Source organism: Bos javanicus, chromosome 1 (assembly GCF_032452875.1).
Source record: "Bos javanicus breed banteng chromosome 1, ARS-OSU_banteng_1.0, whole genome shotgun sequence".
NCBI lineage: Eukaryota > Metazoa > Chordata > Mammalia > Artiodactyla > Bovidae > Bos > Bos javanicus.
In genome coordinates, this window is record NC_083868.1 from 106,897,921 (window position 1) to 106,914,471 (window position 16,551).

General features: G+C 36.2%; 1 protein-coding gene across 1 annotated transcript in view; it reads left to right on the top strand.

Moving 5' to 3' along the window:
- Positions 1-16,551, top strand: part of KPNA4 (karyopherin subunit alpha 4) — a 62,117-nt gene that overhangs the window by 15,282 nt on the left and 30,284 nt on the right. The window contains exons 2-4 of the mRNA XM_061417179.1: positions 15,397-15,441; positions 16,279-16,368; positions 16,472-16,501. Of these exons, the coding sequence (XP_061273163.1) occupies positions 15,397-15,441; positions 16,279-16,368; positions 16,472-16,501 (165 nt within the window). The remainder of the gene's footprint in view (positions 1-15,396; positions 15,442-16,278; positions 16,369-16,471; positions 16,502-16,551) is intronic.

Below are 16,551 nucleotides of genomic sequence, written 5' to 3' on the forward strand. Positions count from 1 at the left end.
ATCACTATGAACAAAGCTAGTGGGGGTGATGGAATTCAAGTTGAGCTATTTCAAATCCTAAAAGATGATGCTGTGAAAGTGCTGTACTCAATATACCAGCAAATTTGGAAAATTCAGCAGGGGCCATAGGACTGGAAAGTGTCGGTTTTCCTTCCAATCCCAAAGAAAGGCAATGCCAAAGAATGTTCAAACTACCGCACAATTGCACTCATCTCACACGCTAGTAAAGTAACGTTCAAAATTCTCCAAGCCAGGCTTCAACAATACGTTAACTATGAATTTCCAGATGTTTAAGCTGGTTTTAGAAAAGGCAGAGGAACTAGAGATCAAACTGTCAACATCCGTTGGATCATCGAAAAAGCAAGAGTTCCAGAAAAACATCTGCTTTGTTGACTATGCCAAAGCCTTTGACTGTGTGGATCACAACAAACTGGAAAATTCTTCAAGAGATGGGAATACCAGACCTCTTGGCTTGCCTCTTGAGAAATCTGTATGCAAGCCAGGAATCAACAGCTAGAACCAGACATGAAACAACGGACTGGTTCCAAATCGGGAAAGGAGTACGTCAAGGCTGTATATTTTCACCCTGCTTATGTAACTTACATGGAGAGTACATAATGAGAAACGCTGGGCTGGATGAAGCACAAGCTGGAGTCAAGATTGCCGGGAGAAATATCAATAACCTCAGATATGCAGATGACACCATCCTTAATGGCAGAAAGCAAAGAAGAACTAAAGAGCTTCTTGATGAAAGGGAAAGAGAGTGGAAAAGGTGGCTTAAAACTCAGCATTCAGAAAACTGACATCATGGCATCTGGTCCCATCACTTCATGGCAAATAGATGGGGAAACAGTGTAAACAGTTACAGATTTTATTTTGGGGGGGCTCCAAAATCACTGCAGATGGTGACTGCAGCCATGAAATTAAAAGATGCTTGCTCCTTGGAAGAAAAGTTATGACCAACCCAGAGAGCATATTAAAAAGCAGAGACACTACTTTGCCAACAAAGGTCCATCTAGTCAAAGTTATGATTTTTCCAGTGGTCATATATGGATGTGAGAATTGGAGTGTAAAGAAAGCTGAAAGCTGAAGAATTGATGCTTTTCAATTGTGGTGTTGAAGAAGACTCTTGAGAGTCCCTTGAACTGCAAGGAGATCCAACCAGTCCATCCTAAAGGAAATCAGTCCTGAATACTCATTGGAAGGATTGATGTTGAAGCTGAAACTCTAGTAATTTGGCCACATGATGTGAAGAACTGACTGATTTGAAAAGACCCTGGTGCTGGGAAAGATTGAAGGCAGGAGGAGAAGGGGACGACAGAGGATGAGATGATTGGATGGCATCACCGACTTGATGGACATGGGTTTGGGTAGACTCCGGGAGTTGGTGATGGACAGGGAGGCCTGGTGTGCTGCAGTCCACAGGGTCGCAAAGAGTCTTGACACAGCTAAGCGACTGAAGTGAAGTGAACTGAATAATAGCAAAATTCATAGAAACAGAAAGTAACTTAATGGTTGCTGGGCCAAAAAGGAAATAGGGAATTGTTTAGTAGGTATGGAAAGAAAATGAAAGTCGCTCAGTCGTGTTTGACTCTGCGACTCCTTGGATTACAGTCCATGGAATTCTCCAGGCCAGAATAGTGGAGTGGGTAGCCTTTCCCTTCTCCAGGGGATCTTCCCAACCCAGATATGGAGTTTTAATTTAAAAATGGGTATGATAGTAAATTTTATGTCATGTATATTGTAAGTTTAAAAGAAGAAAAGAAAAAACACTTGACAACAAATGTTAGGATGTTGAGCAGGGGGAACTCTCATTTATTTCTGGTGGGAATACAAATTGGTACAGTCACATTGAAAGACAGTTTGGCAGGGGGTCTTACAAAACTGAACATAACTCTTGCCATACAATTCATTAATCACACTGGTATTTATGCAAATGAAGGTAAGTAACTATGATACATCCAGACAGTGGAATATTACTCAGCATTAAGAAAAAATGTTCTACCAAGCTATGAAAAGACATGGAGGAAGCTTAAATATATACTATTAAATGAATGATGCCAGTCTAAAAGGATCACCTGTTGTATCACTCCAACTATGTTACATTCTGGAAAAGCCAAAACTGTAGAGACAATAAAAGATGAGTGTTTCCAGAGATTATAGGCAGAGTAGGACAGTGAAACTAATCTGTATGGTACTGTGATGATGCATGTGTGCTCAGTCACCTTAGACATTTCTGACTGTGACCCTGTGGACCATAGCCCGCCAGGCTCCTCTGTCCATGGGATTCTCCAGGTAAGGATACTGGAGTGAGTTGCCATTTTCTTCTCCAGGGGATCTTCCCGACCCAGGGGTCAAACCCGGGTCTCTTATTTTTCCTGCATAGGCAAGCAGGTTCTCAGCCCTAGCGCCACCTGAGTGGATACATGTTATTTTACATTTGCCAAAACTTGTAGAATGTGCCCTAATGTCAACTATGAATTTTGGGTGATAGTGATGTCTTAGGTTCATCATTTGTAACTAAGGTGTCAACCTGGTTCAGGATGTTAATAGTGGAAGAAGGGCTAGGAATACATGAGAACTCTGAACTTGCTGTTTTTCTGTGGACTTGAAACTGCTCTAATGTTTATTTTTCAAAAAAGTATATATAGGGACTTCCTGACAGTCCAGTGCTTAAGAGTTTGCCTTCCAGTGCAGTGGGTGTGGGTTTGATCCCTGGTCTGGGAGCTAAGATCCCACATGCCTGAAGGCCAAGAAGCCAAAACATAAAACAGAAGCAGTGTTGTAACATTCAATAAAGATTTTTTAAAAGATCCACATCAAAAATATATTTTTAAAATGTATGTATGTCATGATATTATCCATATTAAAATGTTAAATATATAAAGCTTTAACAGATTTATTGATACACAGTCAAAACACCCATGAGAATTCAGGAAAATGGTTGTTTCTGGCAAGGCAAAAGGGAAGGGTAGAGTAGAGGGTTGAGGCTGGAGTGAGATTTTAGCAATATCTGTAACACTCTGAAATTTTTATTTCTTTAAAAAATGAAGCAAATAGAGCAAAATAGTGGCATTTATTGATACATGAGTGTTTTACAATTTTCTTTTTTTGTATATTTGACTTTTTTTTAATAACTTCATTCTTATAGATAAAGTGACTAATTTGGGAATATATGTTAAAATATAGTCTACTTCATTGACTACAATGATAGAGGAGGAACTATTATTTACATAAATTTAGTCTTTTCCTGAAATACTGTTACCTACTCAGAAATGAGAATGCCTGCAGAGTGACTTCAGAGAAGAAGAACGGGCTAGAGAGTGAGGTTTATTTTCATTTGAAGAAATCTGTTTTGTAGGTACCAGAGCTCACCTTTAAAAGTTCTGTAACTTATTCACCTACAGTACTGTAGCACAGTAAAGGAGACATGGATTAGAAGCTTTGATTCTTGGGTAGTGCTTTTTACCTTTTTAAGTTCCCAGAAATGGCAATAAATGGTAACAGGAACAGACCAGAATTCATAGTAGATGGGGTACAGGTATTGTTTCTATGATGTTGAGCCATATTACAAAATAAATATACAGTAATCTGATGGTTCTCAGTCATCATCTTATTTTCCCTAAAACCAGCATTTGACCTAGTTAATTGTGTATATGTCCTTGAAAAAGTAATTTTTTTTACTCGATTCCAGGTTTGCACAGATTCCTACTGTCTTCTGTCTCACTGAGTCTTAGTCTTCTACCCCTTAGAGTGCCTGAAGTTGTGTTCATTCCATAGATAATTATCAGATCACCTAGTTTTAAATACAGTTTATACACAGCCAGCTTTTTAAGTTGATGTTTTTAGTCCTAACTTCTTCCTTGAACCCTCTGCTCAATTGACTGCTTGATGTCTCATTTTGATTAATTATAAGCATATTCAGCTCAGCATTTTCAAAAGTGATATTACCCTCTAAACCTGCTCATCATTCAGTCTGCCCCATCTCAGTAAATGGTAGTTCTGTCTTTGACTTACTTGGACCAGAAAGCTTCCAGCTCTTATTGTTTCCTCTCTTCCCAGTCTTATCTATCCCATTAATTAGCACATTTTATAGGTTCAGTCTTCAGAATCCACATCTCATGATCTCCACTGCTCTGCTCCAAACTGTCATCTTTTACTGGAATTCTATAGCTATGGTGTATTCCCAACACAGTAGCTGGAATGATTCTGTTCCTGTCAGTATGTCTCCCTTTGCTCAAAACCCATCAGTGACTTTCTGCCTCACTAAGTAAATGCCAAAATCTTTACAGTGGCCACCATTTCCTGCTCCTTAATTCATTGCGTATCAGCCAGCTGGACTCTTTGCTTTTCTTTCCTCTCATGTCTGGTCATTTTTTATTTGCTAATTCCTCTGCCTTGAATACTTTCTGCCAAATTACCCACATGGCTTGCTCACTCATCTTAAGGTCTTTACTTAAAAATATCCCCCTTCTTGACTTTATATTTTTTCTCTATAATATTTTTCACTATCTAACATACTATATATTTTAGTTTTTATTAATTGTCTTTCCCCAGACTAGGTTCCATGAAGACGAGATTTGTGTCCTTTTGTTCCCTGCTGTGTCCTTAACTCTGAAAACAGTTTGTGGTACATAGTGATCAGTAAACATTTGTTGAGTGAATGACTGGCTTTCTGTGTAGATGTACACGTCTGTTTAGTATGTGAACATAATTAATGTTTCTCAAATGGTGTTTTAATGGAGTAATTCAGTGATTTGCCTTTCAGTAAAGTTTTTCTGTTGGCAGTGTGAAAATCTTTGAACTTTAGTTCACAAAGAAAAATTACTATTTTGAAAATAGGAAAAAGGAAAAGTAGCTTATTTGAAGAAAGATGCCACAGAAGCAGACCTAGAATGAAAAAGTAGTATGATCTAGTATAAAGAAAATTGGCCTGAGACCAGGATAATCTGAGCCTTACTGTTCTTTGGCAAGTCGTTGTATAAAATGAGACAGTTAGTTGATTTCTGTTTTTTCCAGTTGTAAAATCCTATAATGCTTTTTGTGTAGATTTTTCTGTAACAAAACCATGACTTTGATTATATTCATACGCTATACATACAAGGAAAATATTCCTTAATCTCTTATATCTCTCATATTTTATTTTAATCAGATGCTGTTTTGTAAGTGGAAAAAACGAACTGGTTTTCTCATCTGAGAATGCAACAAATAAGCAGAGAGAACAGATATAACTCAGCAGTGTGTTAAGCTTAGGTTCTGTTGACTTCCTTAACTTGGTTGAATCTTGTTTAGATTCTTGTTCATCATAATTTTTTCCACTGTCTTTGCCATATGTTAAGTTTTCTTCAGCCTGTCAGTCACTTCCTGAAATTGTATTTTTTCTATAAAGTACTCAAAATCTTTGAAGAGAAATGATCATTCTTGCCAGGATTTGATCAGTCTCATTATAAAAGAGAAGGGAGTACTTACCCTTTTGCTCATGTAAAATTTGAATATGTATTTGTTTGGTATAACAGGTTTCTTTCTGCATTGTCCTTAATCACCACCTGTGTGATTCTGAAAGTTTACCTTGCAGCATTTTCCATCTTTTGAGAGGGTTGGTTTTATGTGTCTCACCAAACTTGTCATTTCTTAACCTTTTTTCTTTCCCTACCAAATATGGGACTAGTAGCCATATACTAATAAAGTAGTTTAGTCATATTATAGTAACCCATCTTGGGAGAAGACATGTATGTATTCATGTGTTTTCTCTTCTGCTCTGTGTGTGTGTATACACCTCTTGTACAAGATATTGTGCTTAGTTGCTCAGTTGTGTCCAACTCTTTGTGACCCCATGGACTGTAGCCCACCAGGCTCCTCTGTCTGTGGGATTCTGCAGGCAGGAATATTGGAGTGAGTTGCCATGCTGTCCTCCAGGGAATCTTCCCAACCCATGGATTGAACCCCAGTCTCCCACATTGCAGACGGATTCTTTACTGTCTGAGCCACCAGGGAAGCCTCTTCTACAAGATCAGTTCAGTTCAGTTACTCATTCATGTCTGACTCTTCTGCGACCCCATGGACTGCAGCATGCCAGGCTTCCCTGTCCATCACCAACTCCCGGAGCTTACTCAAACTCATGTCCATTGAGTCAGTGATGCCATCCAACCATCTCATCCTCTGTCGTCCCCTTCTCCTCCCACCTTCAATTTTTCCCAGCATCACTTACATCCCAGCATCCTTACATCACTTTCCAGTGAGTAAGTTCTTCACATCAAGTGGCCAAAGTATTGGAGTTTCAGCTTTAATATCAGTCCTTCCAATGAATATTCGGGACTGATTTCCCTTAGGATGGACTAGGCCTCTCAAAGAGTCTTCTCCAATACCACAGTTCAAAAGCATCAATTCTTTGGTGCTCAGCTTTCTTTATAGTCCAACTCTCAAATCCATACATGACTACTGGAAAAACCATATCCTTGACTAGACAGACCTTTGTTGACTAATGTCTCTGCTTTTTAATATGCTGTCTAGGTTGGTCATAGCTTTTCTTCCAGGGAGCAAGCATCTTTTAATTTCATGGCTGCAGTCACCACCTGCAGTGACTCTGGAGCCCCCCAAAATGAAGTCTGACACTGTTTCCATTGTTTCCCTGTCTGTTTGTCATGAAGTGATGGGACCAGATGCCATGATCTTAGTTTTCTGAATGTTGAGCTTTAAGCCAACTTTTCTACTCTCCTCTTTCACTTTCATCAAGAGGTTCTTTAGTTCTTTGCTTTCTGCCATAAGGGTGGTATCATCTGCGTATCTGAGGTTATTGATATTTCTCCCAGCAATCTTGATTCCAGCTTGTGCTTCATCCAGCCCAGCGTTTCTCATGATGTACTCTGCATATAAATTAAATAAGCAAGGTAGCAATATACAGCCTTGACGTACTCCTTTCCCGATTTGGAACCAATCTGTTGCTCCATGTCCAGTTGCTTCTTGACCTGCATATAGATTTCTCAGGAGGCAAGTCAAGTGGTCTGCTATTCCCATCTCTTTCAGAATTTTCCACAGTTTGTTATGATCCACACAGTCAAAGGCTTTGACGTAGTCAATATAGCAGAAGTGTATGTTTTTCTGAAACTCTTTTGCTTTTTCGATGATCCAGTGTACTTTGGCAGTTCAATCAAGTGAATTTGATTTGCTTGTACAAGATAGGCGAATATAGAAAACTTCAGAAATTCAACTTTTTCGTATTCTTCTTACCTTTATTTTCTGACTTTTCCAAATATAACTTTTGAATTTAATCTATTTCCTTATTGTTTGAATATTGAGTAAATAATGAAACTCTAATGTCTTTCCTTAGAGTTAACAAGTGTTAATGGTTACTTACATTTTTGTGATTTTTTAAAAAAAATTACATTCATGTACTAATAAATTTCAATGCTTATAATTTAGATATGTATCATTTTAAAGTATAGTATCTGTAGGTTAGAATTGTTTCTTAAAACTGCTCCAAAAGCTTGCCAAGGTTTCATGTGGCCTCCTACTGTGAATTTACTCTTAAACTTCTCTTGTACTGAATCTGCATTCATCTTTATGCTTGGCAGAGATAAGAACTTGATTCTGCTTGTGAAGACTTTTACCTATCACTAGTAGTGCTAATTAGAACTTTTCTCTCATACTGCTCCTATTATTTATCACTGAGAAGTAAGTCCACAGTTAGAGCAAGCATTTAGTGTTAAGCATTTAACTTTTATTGTAAAGTTGAAATGTGGAGTTGAAATTTATTTGCTAGCAAATAAATAAGCACCATAATGACTGCTGCTGCAGAGATCAACAGGTGGAAGTGAGAGGAGGAAAAATAGGTAAAGAACGGAAGACAGATTTTTTATAGTTATTTTATCTTTCACATTCAATTTACTGCATTTATTGGGTTAAAGAGCTGTTGTCCTTACCGAGTGTGTTTAGGATGTGATGGCTATTGAAGTTGAAAACACTAGTAACTCACTTTTCCCTGAAATGTTGTGTAGGGCAGCTTTTCATGTCATGACTAATTTGACTTCTTGCCTACCTTTCTGTTCCTGGCTTCTCATGTTCTTCAACAGATCCTGCACATGACATCTTTTATGCATCTCTGTTTTTGTATATGCTGTATTTTCTACCTGGAATGCCTGTCTCTATCCAGATTTCAATTCAATCTTAAAGATTCAGCTTATATTTCATCTTTATTACATAGTCTCCCTGCTGCTAAGATCAGTTTGCATGTTATAACACATTGCATATATTTAAATAAATAAAGTCAAGTAACCTGTTTGGAATGGTGTTTGGCACCCAATGTTTGCTAAATGTTAGACCTTATTTTATTAAATTATATTTCTCTGCCATAAGAGTACTAGCTTAAGGCCATGGATATGCTATGTCCAGTCCATCTTTGTATTTCTAGTGCTTGGCATATAGGTGATTAATAAATATTTGGATGGTTGAGTGTATGCTTTTTAGCAGGCTTAAAGTGGTAATACAGTAGAATCTATGTTGTGGGAAGGATATGTGTGTGTTTAACTTTTTAAAAACTACTGGGATATAGCTTACCTTGCATAAACCTCATCCATTTTAGGTGTACAATTTAATTATTTTTAGCAGATTTTCAGAGTTGTGCTGACTACTACAATCCCGTTTTAAAATATATTTCATCTCTTCACAAAATAAGATTTTTTATTCTTTTTCTTTTTTGTGCTATTACCTAATTATCAATACTTCTAGGGTAAAAATGACAGGCTAGATGACATAAAGTCAAAGTATTAAATTCCTTATCTCTTGAATGACTAACTTTAGAATTTTCTTTAGACATTTAAGTTTCATACTGTATGTTGTTATATTACCATATCTTAGATTAATAGTTTTTAAAGAAAACTGTATATTGATAAAGGTGACTTAGAAATTAAATAGCCATAAATTAAGAAAGAAAATACTATACCCTACACCCCATTAGAGCAGAAAAAGTATTTAATCCCTAGAACCTAGCTCAGTAATGGACATACAGTAATTATTTGTTAATTTTAAGAACCACATTCCTTCTAAATGGAAGTTCTGTGTTCTGTAAGATTCACTTGTTTGAATTTTTGGCGATTTCTTGTCCCCTTTTGCCTGAATTTAAAACTTTGAAGCTGTATTACAAGCAAAGAAATACAGAAATTCTGGGTGATCAGATCAGCCTGAACTCTATCTACTCTTTATTGGGGGAGGAGAAGTGGAGGGAGGCGCCCTCTACAGCCTTTGTCCTTTAGATAGTCTTTGGCCTATAAATAAGCCTTTGGCCAGTTTGGCAGCCTTTTGGAATTCTGATTGACAGCTTACTGCATCAGTGTAAATCATGTGACTCCATAACTATTGTGTTTGCATGTAGTGTGTAAAAAACTGCTCTTTAGAATAAGTTAAAATTTAGAAAAAGAAACCTTATGTATCCCTTTCATGAGACCTCAGGGGAAAAAAATCCTTGATTTGAGATGGGATTGTGATTTGAAAATATCTAAATATCTAATACTTTTAAGACATTTGGTTTTTTGCAATTTAAAAAAAACAACAAAAAACAGTAAATGCTACCAGGCTGGTGCATGGGATGTCTTTCTACTATTTTATTCAGTTGTCTCTTTACCTCAATCATTCTCTTAAATAAAAAAATCTTTTTTGCTTTATTATAAAAACGATTGTCACTTCTCTTGTTTTGTATGTTTCTATGGCTAGTAATAGCCCAAAGCTTATGTCATAACTGTAGTCTAAATTAGTTTGATAAATCCTTTTGTAGTGGTTCAAATTATCAGAAACTCTAAATTTAATAAATAAGATAGATTAAAATGGGGAAATTTTGTGTATATATAGCAGTTGTTTAGGATTTATTAATAGCTTGCTTTATTAAAAAGAAGTTACAGCCTGTTGATTATACGTTAATCCCACTTCTTTAAATGGGATGAGAAACCAGACTAGAAATCATCTCTGTCCCTCAGAAGTCTGCCTTTTACTAGACAAACCTTAGTACATTTTGCAGGTTTTATTTTCTGTGTGTGAGACATAGGACATTGTTTTTTGTTACTGTTTACTTGAGTTGTTTATTGTTTTAGTATTGTGATACAGTGAAAAGCCCATTGTCTTGATAGTGGTGCTTCTGCTTTAGAATGAACCATTGGCTCTAAAAACTGGCTTGAACTCCATTTGACTTGTGGGAGACAGTATCACTTAGTGGTTAATTGGCTATGTATGAAACTCTGAATTCTGGGCCTCCCTGGTGGCTCAGACAGTAAAGGATCCTTTACTGCTTGAAATGCAGGAAATGTGGGTTCTATCCCTGGGTCAGGAAGATCCCCTGGAGAAAGAAATGACTACCCACTCCAGTATTCTTGCCTGGAGAATCACATAGACAGAGGAGCCTAGCCCATGGGTCAGAAAGAGTCAGACACAGTTGAGCGACTAAACATGCACACACGCTCTCAATTGTAATCCTGGGTGTCACACTTCTAGCCATGTAGCCTTGGTCAAGTAATTTGACGTTTCTAAGCCTCAGTTTCCTTATTTGCAAAAAGAAAGAAAGATTTTTTCTTCTTACCTCTGAAGGCTGTAATGATTGAACCATGGTGAATATTGAAAGTCTTATTATAATATTTGGCTAATTGTTTTTACTCATTTGCAGCGTACTATACAATACTAATATTTATTAGTATTTTTAGTTGTCATATTTTTAAATTCCATAGCTTTACCAAAGCTCAGATGATCACTTAAACAAAGATGGGATAAATTGATTTGGTCAAAAATTGAGGTAAAGATTTCCACACATTTAAGATCAGTACATTTTGAGAAGGAATAATATTTATTCCTCATGTTATTCCTTATATATAGAACTAGTGTATAGTCTAATGGAGGAAGGGAACAATAAACAAATAAAGTTTTACATAGTATATTAAAATGTTGTAAGGGCTATGGAGAAAAATTAGAGAAGCCCAGTACCCAGATGTATAGTTGCTGGATAGTTAGGAAAAGGAAGACCTCATCATGGAGGTGACATTTGAAACACTCGAAGATGAGTGAACACTGCAGATATTGAGGGAAGAGCATTACAGCCTGAGGATATAACAATAGCAATAATAAATACCTTAACATGTGCACTATGTGCCAGAAATTTTATGTACTTTGTATGTGTTTGTTTAATCCTTACAGTAATCCTATGATACAGATATTTTTGTTATTGTTCTTCAGTTACTAAGTCATGTCCAACTCTTTTGCAACCCCATGCACTGTAGCCTGCCAGGCTCCTCTGTCCATGAGATTCCATAGGCAAGAATACTAGAGCAGATTGCCATTTCCTTCTCCCAGGAATCTTCCCGACCCAGGGATTGAACCCTCGTCTCCTGCATTGGCAGGTGGGTTCTGTACCACTGAGCTACCATAGAAGCCCATGGGTGGTTTTTTTTTTTTTTTTTTTTTTTTTTTTATTAATCCCCATTGTATAGATGAGGAAACTGGGGCATGGTAACAATTATTATGGCTGAAAATTAAACCAAATCAGTTTATTTCTAGAGTCCATTTTCTTAGTAGTTGCTATATGGTGTGTTAGAAAATGCCTTGAAGAGAGAATTTCCAGTGTGTTAGAGGAATAGTAAAGTTAGTGAGGATACAGCAGAATGGATGGAGAGAATCATAGGAATTGAGATCTAGGAGGTGGTAACCAGGGAGGGGATGAGATGGGAATACTGAAGCCATTGCAGTGATTTGGCATTTACTCCAAAGTGGAAAACCATTGGGTGGTTTTGAAGAGGGGAGTAAAATGATCTGAATGACTTTTTAGAAAGGGTTTCTTTACTGAGTCTTTCTTCCCATGAAGACTATGGGTAGAATTCAAGAAAACCTGGGAACTTAGAAAAAAAATAATTGCATCCTTGTTTTCACTAACTTCTAGCTGAAAGAGTATTTCCTTCAGTTAATAATGTAGCCAATAAACCTCCATATTTATTAAAGTTACCTGTGATTTTTGTTACTGCCTATAAAAATCAGTTTTGTTGCAAGATATCCTGAAATACCATTCATGGTCATCATTACTTTGAAAGTATAGTAATTATTATGGAACTGCTAGGTTCCATTTAATATGACAATGAAGCATATGTATTACAGTTTGTTGTTTCATGTTTTCTATATTTTGGGAACAATACATTTAATTGGCTTTTTTGGTAATAGTCCATATTTCATTTCTATATTTAAAACCACTGTCTGAGTTCCAGAGAATAGCAGGAAGGGATAAGAAAGCCTTAAGTAAACAGTGCAAAGAAATAGAGGAAAACAATAGAAAAGGAAAGGCTAGAGATCTCTTTAAGAAAATTGGAGTTACCAAGGGAACATTTTCATGCAAAGATGAGCGCAATAAAGGAGAACGGGAGAAGAGATTAAGAAGAGATGGCAAGAATACACAGAAGAACTATACAAAAAAAGGTCTTAGTGACGCATATAATCACAATGGTGTTGTCACTCATCTGGAGCCAGACATCCTAGAGTGTGAAGTCAAGTGAACCTTAGGAAGCATTTCTACAAAGCTAGTGGAGGTGATGGAATTCCAGTTGAGCTATTTTAATATCTTAAAAGATGATTTAATGACATGCTGCACTCAGTATGTCAGCAAATTTGGAGAACTCAGCAGTGGCCACAGGACTGGAAAACGTGAGTTTTCATTCCAGTCCCAAAGAAGGGCAATACTGTATGATTGCGCTCACTTTATATGTTAGCAAGATAATGCTCAAAATTCTTCAAGCTAGGCTTCAGTAGTACATGAATCGAGCACTTTCAGATGAACAAGCTGGGTTTAGAAAAGGCAGAGGAACTAGAGATCAAATTGCCAACATCTATTGGGTCATAGAAAAGGCAAGAGAATTCCAGAAAAACATCTACTTCTGTTTCATTGACTCCACAAAGCCTTTGACTGTGTGGATCACAACAAACTGTGAAATGGGAATACCAGACCACCTGACCTGCCTCCTGCGAAACCTGTGTGCAGGTCAAGAAGCAACAGTTAAAACCGGACATGGAACAACAGACTGGTTCATAATTGGGGAAGGAGTATGTCAAGGCTGTATATTGTCACCCTGCTTATTTAACTTCTATGCAGAGTACATCATGTGAAATGCTGGGCTGGATGAAGCACAAACTGGAATCAAGATTGCTGGGAGAAATATCAACAACCTCAGATATGCAGATGACACCACCCTTATGGCAGGAAGCAAAGAGGAACTAAAGAGCCTCTTGATAAGGGTGAAAGGAGAGTGAAGTAGCTGGCTTAAAACTCAACATTAGCCTCCAATTAAAATAAATACATTTATATTAAAAAAAAAAAAAGAAAACTCAACATTAGCTTTTTGAAAAAAGCTAAGATCATGGCATCCGGTCCCATCACTTCATGGCAAGAAGATGAAGAAGCAATGAAAATAGTGACTGATTTTATTTTCTTGGGCTCCAGAATTACTGGTGACTGTAGCCATGAAATTAAAAGACACTTGCTTCTTGGAGGAAAAGCTATGATAAACCTATACAGTGTGTTAAAAACCAAAGACATCACTTTGCCAGCAAAGATCTGTATAGTCAAAGCTGTGGTTTTTCCAGTAGTTGTGTACGGATGTGAGCGTTATTAGACCATAAAGAAGGCTGAGCACTGAAGAATTGATGCTTTTTAATTGTGGTGCTGAAAAAGACTTTTGAAAGTCTCTTGGACTACAAGGAGATCAGACTGTCAGTCCTAAAATAAATCAGTCCTGAATATCCATTGGAAGGACTGATGCTGAAACTCTTATACTTTGGCCACCTGATGCCAAGATCCAACTCAAAAGAAAAGCCCCTGATGCTGGGAAATATTGAAAGCAGAAGGAGAAGGGGGCAACAGAGAATGAGTTCATTGGATTGCCTCACCAACTCAATGGATGTGAATTTGAGCAAACTCCAGGAGATACAGGACAAGAAAGCCTGGCACAGTTCATAGGGTCATAAAGAGTCAGACACGACTTAGCAACTAACAGCAACAGTCTGAGAAGGTAGCCATTGATTGCACTGGGCTGACAAGTCTATGGCACACAAAGATTAAGACTCCCTATGAGGATTACTTTGGTTGCTGTGATAATAATGGACTGGAAGAAAGATGGAGAGCAAGAACAGAGAGAGGGATGCAAGTTAGGAGGCTTTTGCAGTTATCTAGTGGAGAGAGAATGGTGAGTTGGGTCAGAGAGTGGCAGAGAAATCATCATATGTAGTTGTATTTCAGATAAGTTTTGATGATTGAAGCAATATGCTTTGCTAACAAATCAAGTGTGTAATATGAGAGAAAAGGAAGAATTAGGGTTGGCTTTAATATATAATTTGATCTGTGCAACTGGAAGGATGGAGTTGCCATTTGCTGAAATTCTCTTTGAAATTATTAATAGACCTGGAATATTGGATATATTGCAAATTTTTAAAACAGTAACATAAGGCTTATAAAAATACAAAAATACTAAGAGTAAAAGAACTCATAATCTAACCCTCATATGAACCATGTGAGATGGGGTAGAACATATGTTTGTTAAAGATTAAAAGTTTCGGTTTCAGATACATTTGATGTATTTATTAGACATTCTAAGTATTACTTCATGAATTGCTCGCTCCACTTAATATGTCTTGGCATATGCAGTTATTAGAAAGAATGAGGTGGTCCTGTACATAATATGAACTGGTATCGTTTCTGAATGTCTGAATGTTTTACATGTATCCATGTATCCATGTGTTAGGTAACTTTAAAGTGAGAAAAACAGGTTAAAAAACAGAATGGTTACAGTATGTGATAGAATAATTATGTGCTCCTTAGGAAGAATAAAATAGATCTGCATATACCATCATGAAAGGTCTTCCAGATCTTTAAATAAAATAAATAAAAATAAGGTAAAGAACAGAATAAGTGTATCAGAATCATAGTAAACCTAGCTATGTTTATCTTTAAAGAAAGAGGCTGTGAATTGTCAGCAAGGTTTTCGCCCCCTCCCCCACCCCCCTTTTTTAAAGCAATTCCGTTTACTAACCTTGTACATATATTACTTTTTAAATAGGGAATTCTTACAAGAAGTGAGATTATGGATTATTCTTTGTACCTTTGTGTTTTTAATAATTCCTATGTTACAGTTTTAAACTTTTATGATATATCCAATATTATAGTTCCAGTAGTAATTTCAAAGAGATTTTCAGTATTTAAGAATGTGAATATGAAGTGAAGATAGGAAATCATCATATAATCTTTATTAGGAGTAAAATATGACTTTATGTATATATATGACTAGAAGAAAAGATTAGGGGTGTACATCAAAATGGTAATAGCAGTTTTCTCTGGGTGATGGAATTTGAGGTGATTTTTTAAAAACAATTTTCTTTAATTTCTTTCAGACCATGAGAAGACAACGAAATGAAGTTGTAGTTGAATTAAGAAAGGTGAGTCTGATTAATATTGTGTACTTTCAAGTATAATTACAGCAGCCATATATAGAGAAATTAGCAAATGTATATGAATCTCAAGTGCTTAAATGAGCATTTCTTTTTTCTTTGAAAATGGAGATATTGACTAAATTTGACAACTATTGGCAAGGTGCATTTTGTCAAGTATCTAAAATAAAGGTAAACATATTATCTGATGGTTTTTTCTTCTGTAATTTTAAATGGTTTATATAAAGTGTATGTCATGGTTATACTAAATAGTTCTGCTATTTACAATAATTACTCCATAAAAGGAGCTTGGTATTTAAAAATTTCATCAACTTTTCAAGTATTAAAGTAGGTTAGTTGAGAATATATTTTAAAATTCATCCTGAACATTTTAGTGAAATTCAAGTGACCCTTAATTTTTGTAAGACATTGTTAATTTTTGTCTGATTTTTGAACTGCCCAACTTTTGCTTTGACTTTGCTTTTAGGTGATAAAGAGAAGCTCCCAGATGATGTATAAAATGGTTCAGTACTTTTAAATAAATACGTATGTTTGTTTGGTCCTGGCTTAAACTCTACTCTTATCTTTTTTAATCAAATTAGTTTTTTTTTTTTTTTTTTTAGTTTGTTTTTACATTGTTCACAGTTCATTAAAAATGTAGTGTTTGGAGTTTGGGGCTCAAATAGGTGTTGCTTACCTGTTTAATTCACAATTTGGTTTAATTGTCTGCATTTGCATTTTACTTTTAAAAGTCACTTTGTATTTTTTTGTAGGCACAGGATTGTCTAATTTTTATGTGAAACTACTTAGCTTTTAAAAATTTAACTGAAGTTGTATTTTTTTAAGAATAAAAGAGATGAACATCTCTTAAAGAGGAGGAATGTACCACATGAAGATATCTGTGAAGACTCTGACATAGATGGCGATTATAGAGTGGTAAGTTATTGTTATTCTGGTAATTTAAAAATTCTGTGATTTTTACATAAATACAGAATTACAAGGTGAATTTTTAACTTAATTTTCTCTAACTTTTTCCTAGCAAAATACCTCTCTAGAAGCTATAGTTCAAGTAAGTTGATTTCCCCTCCCCCACCCTCATTCATATTTCTTGTACTTGTC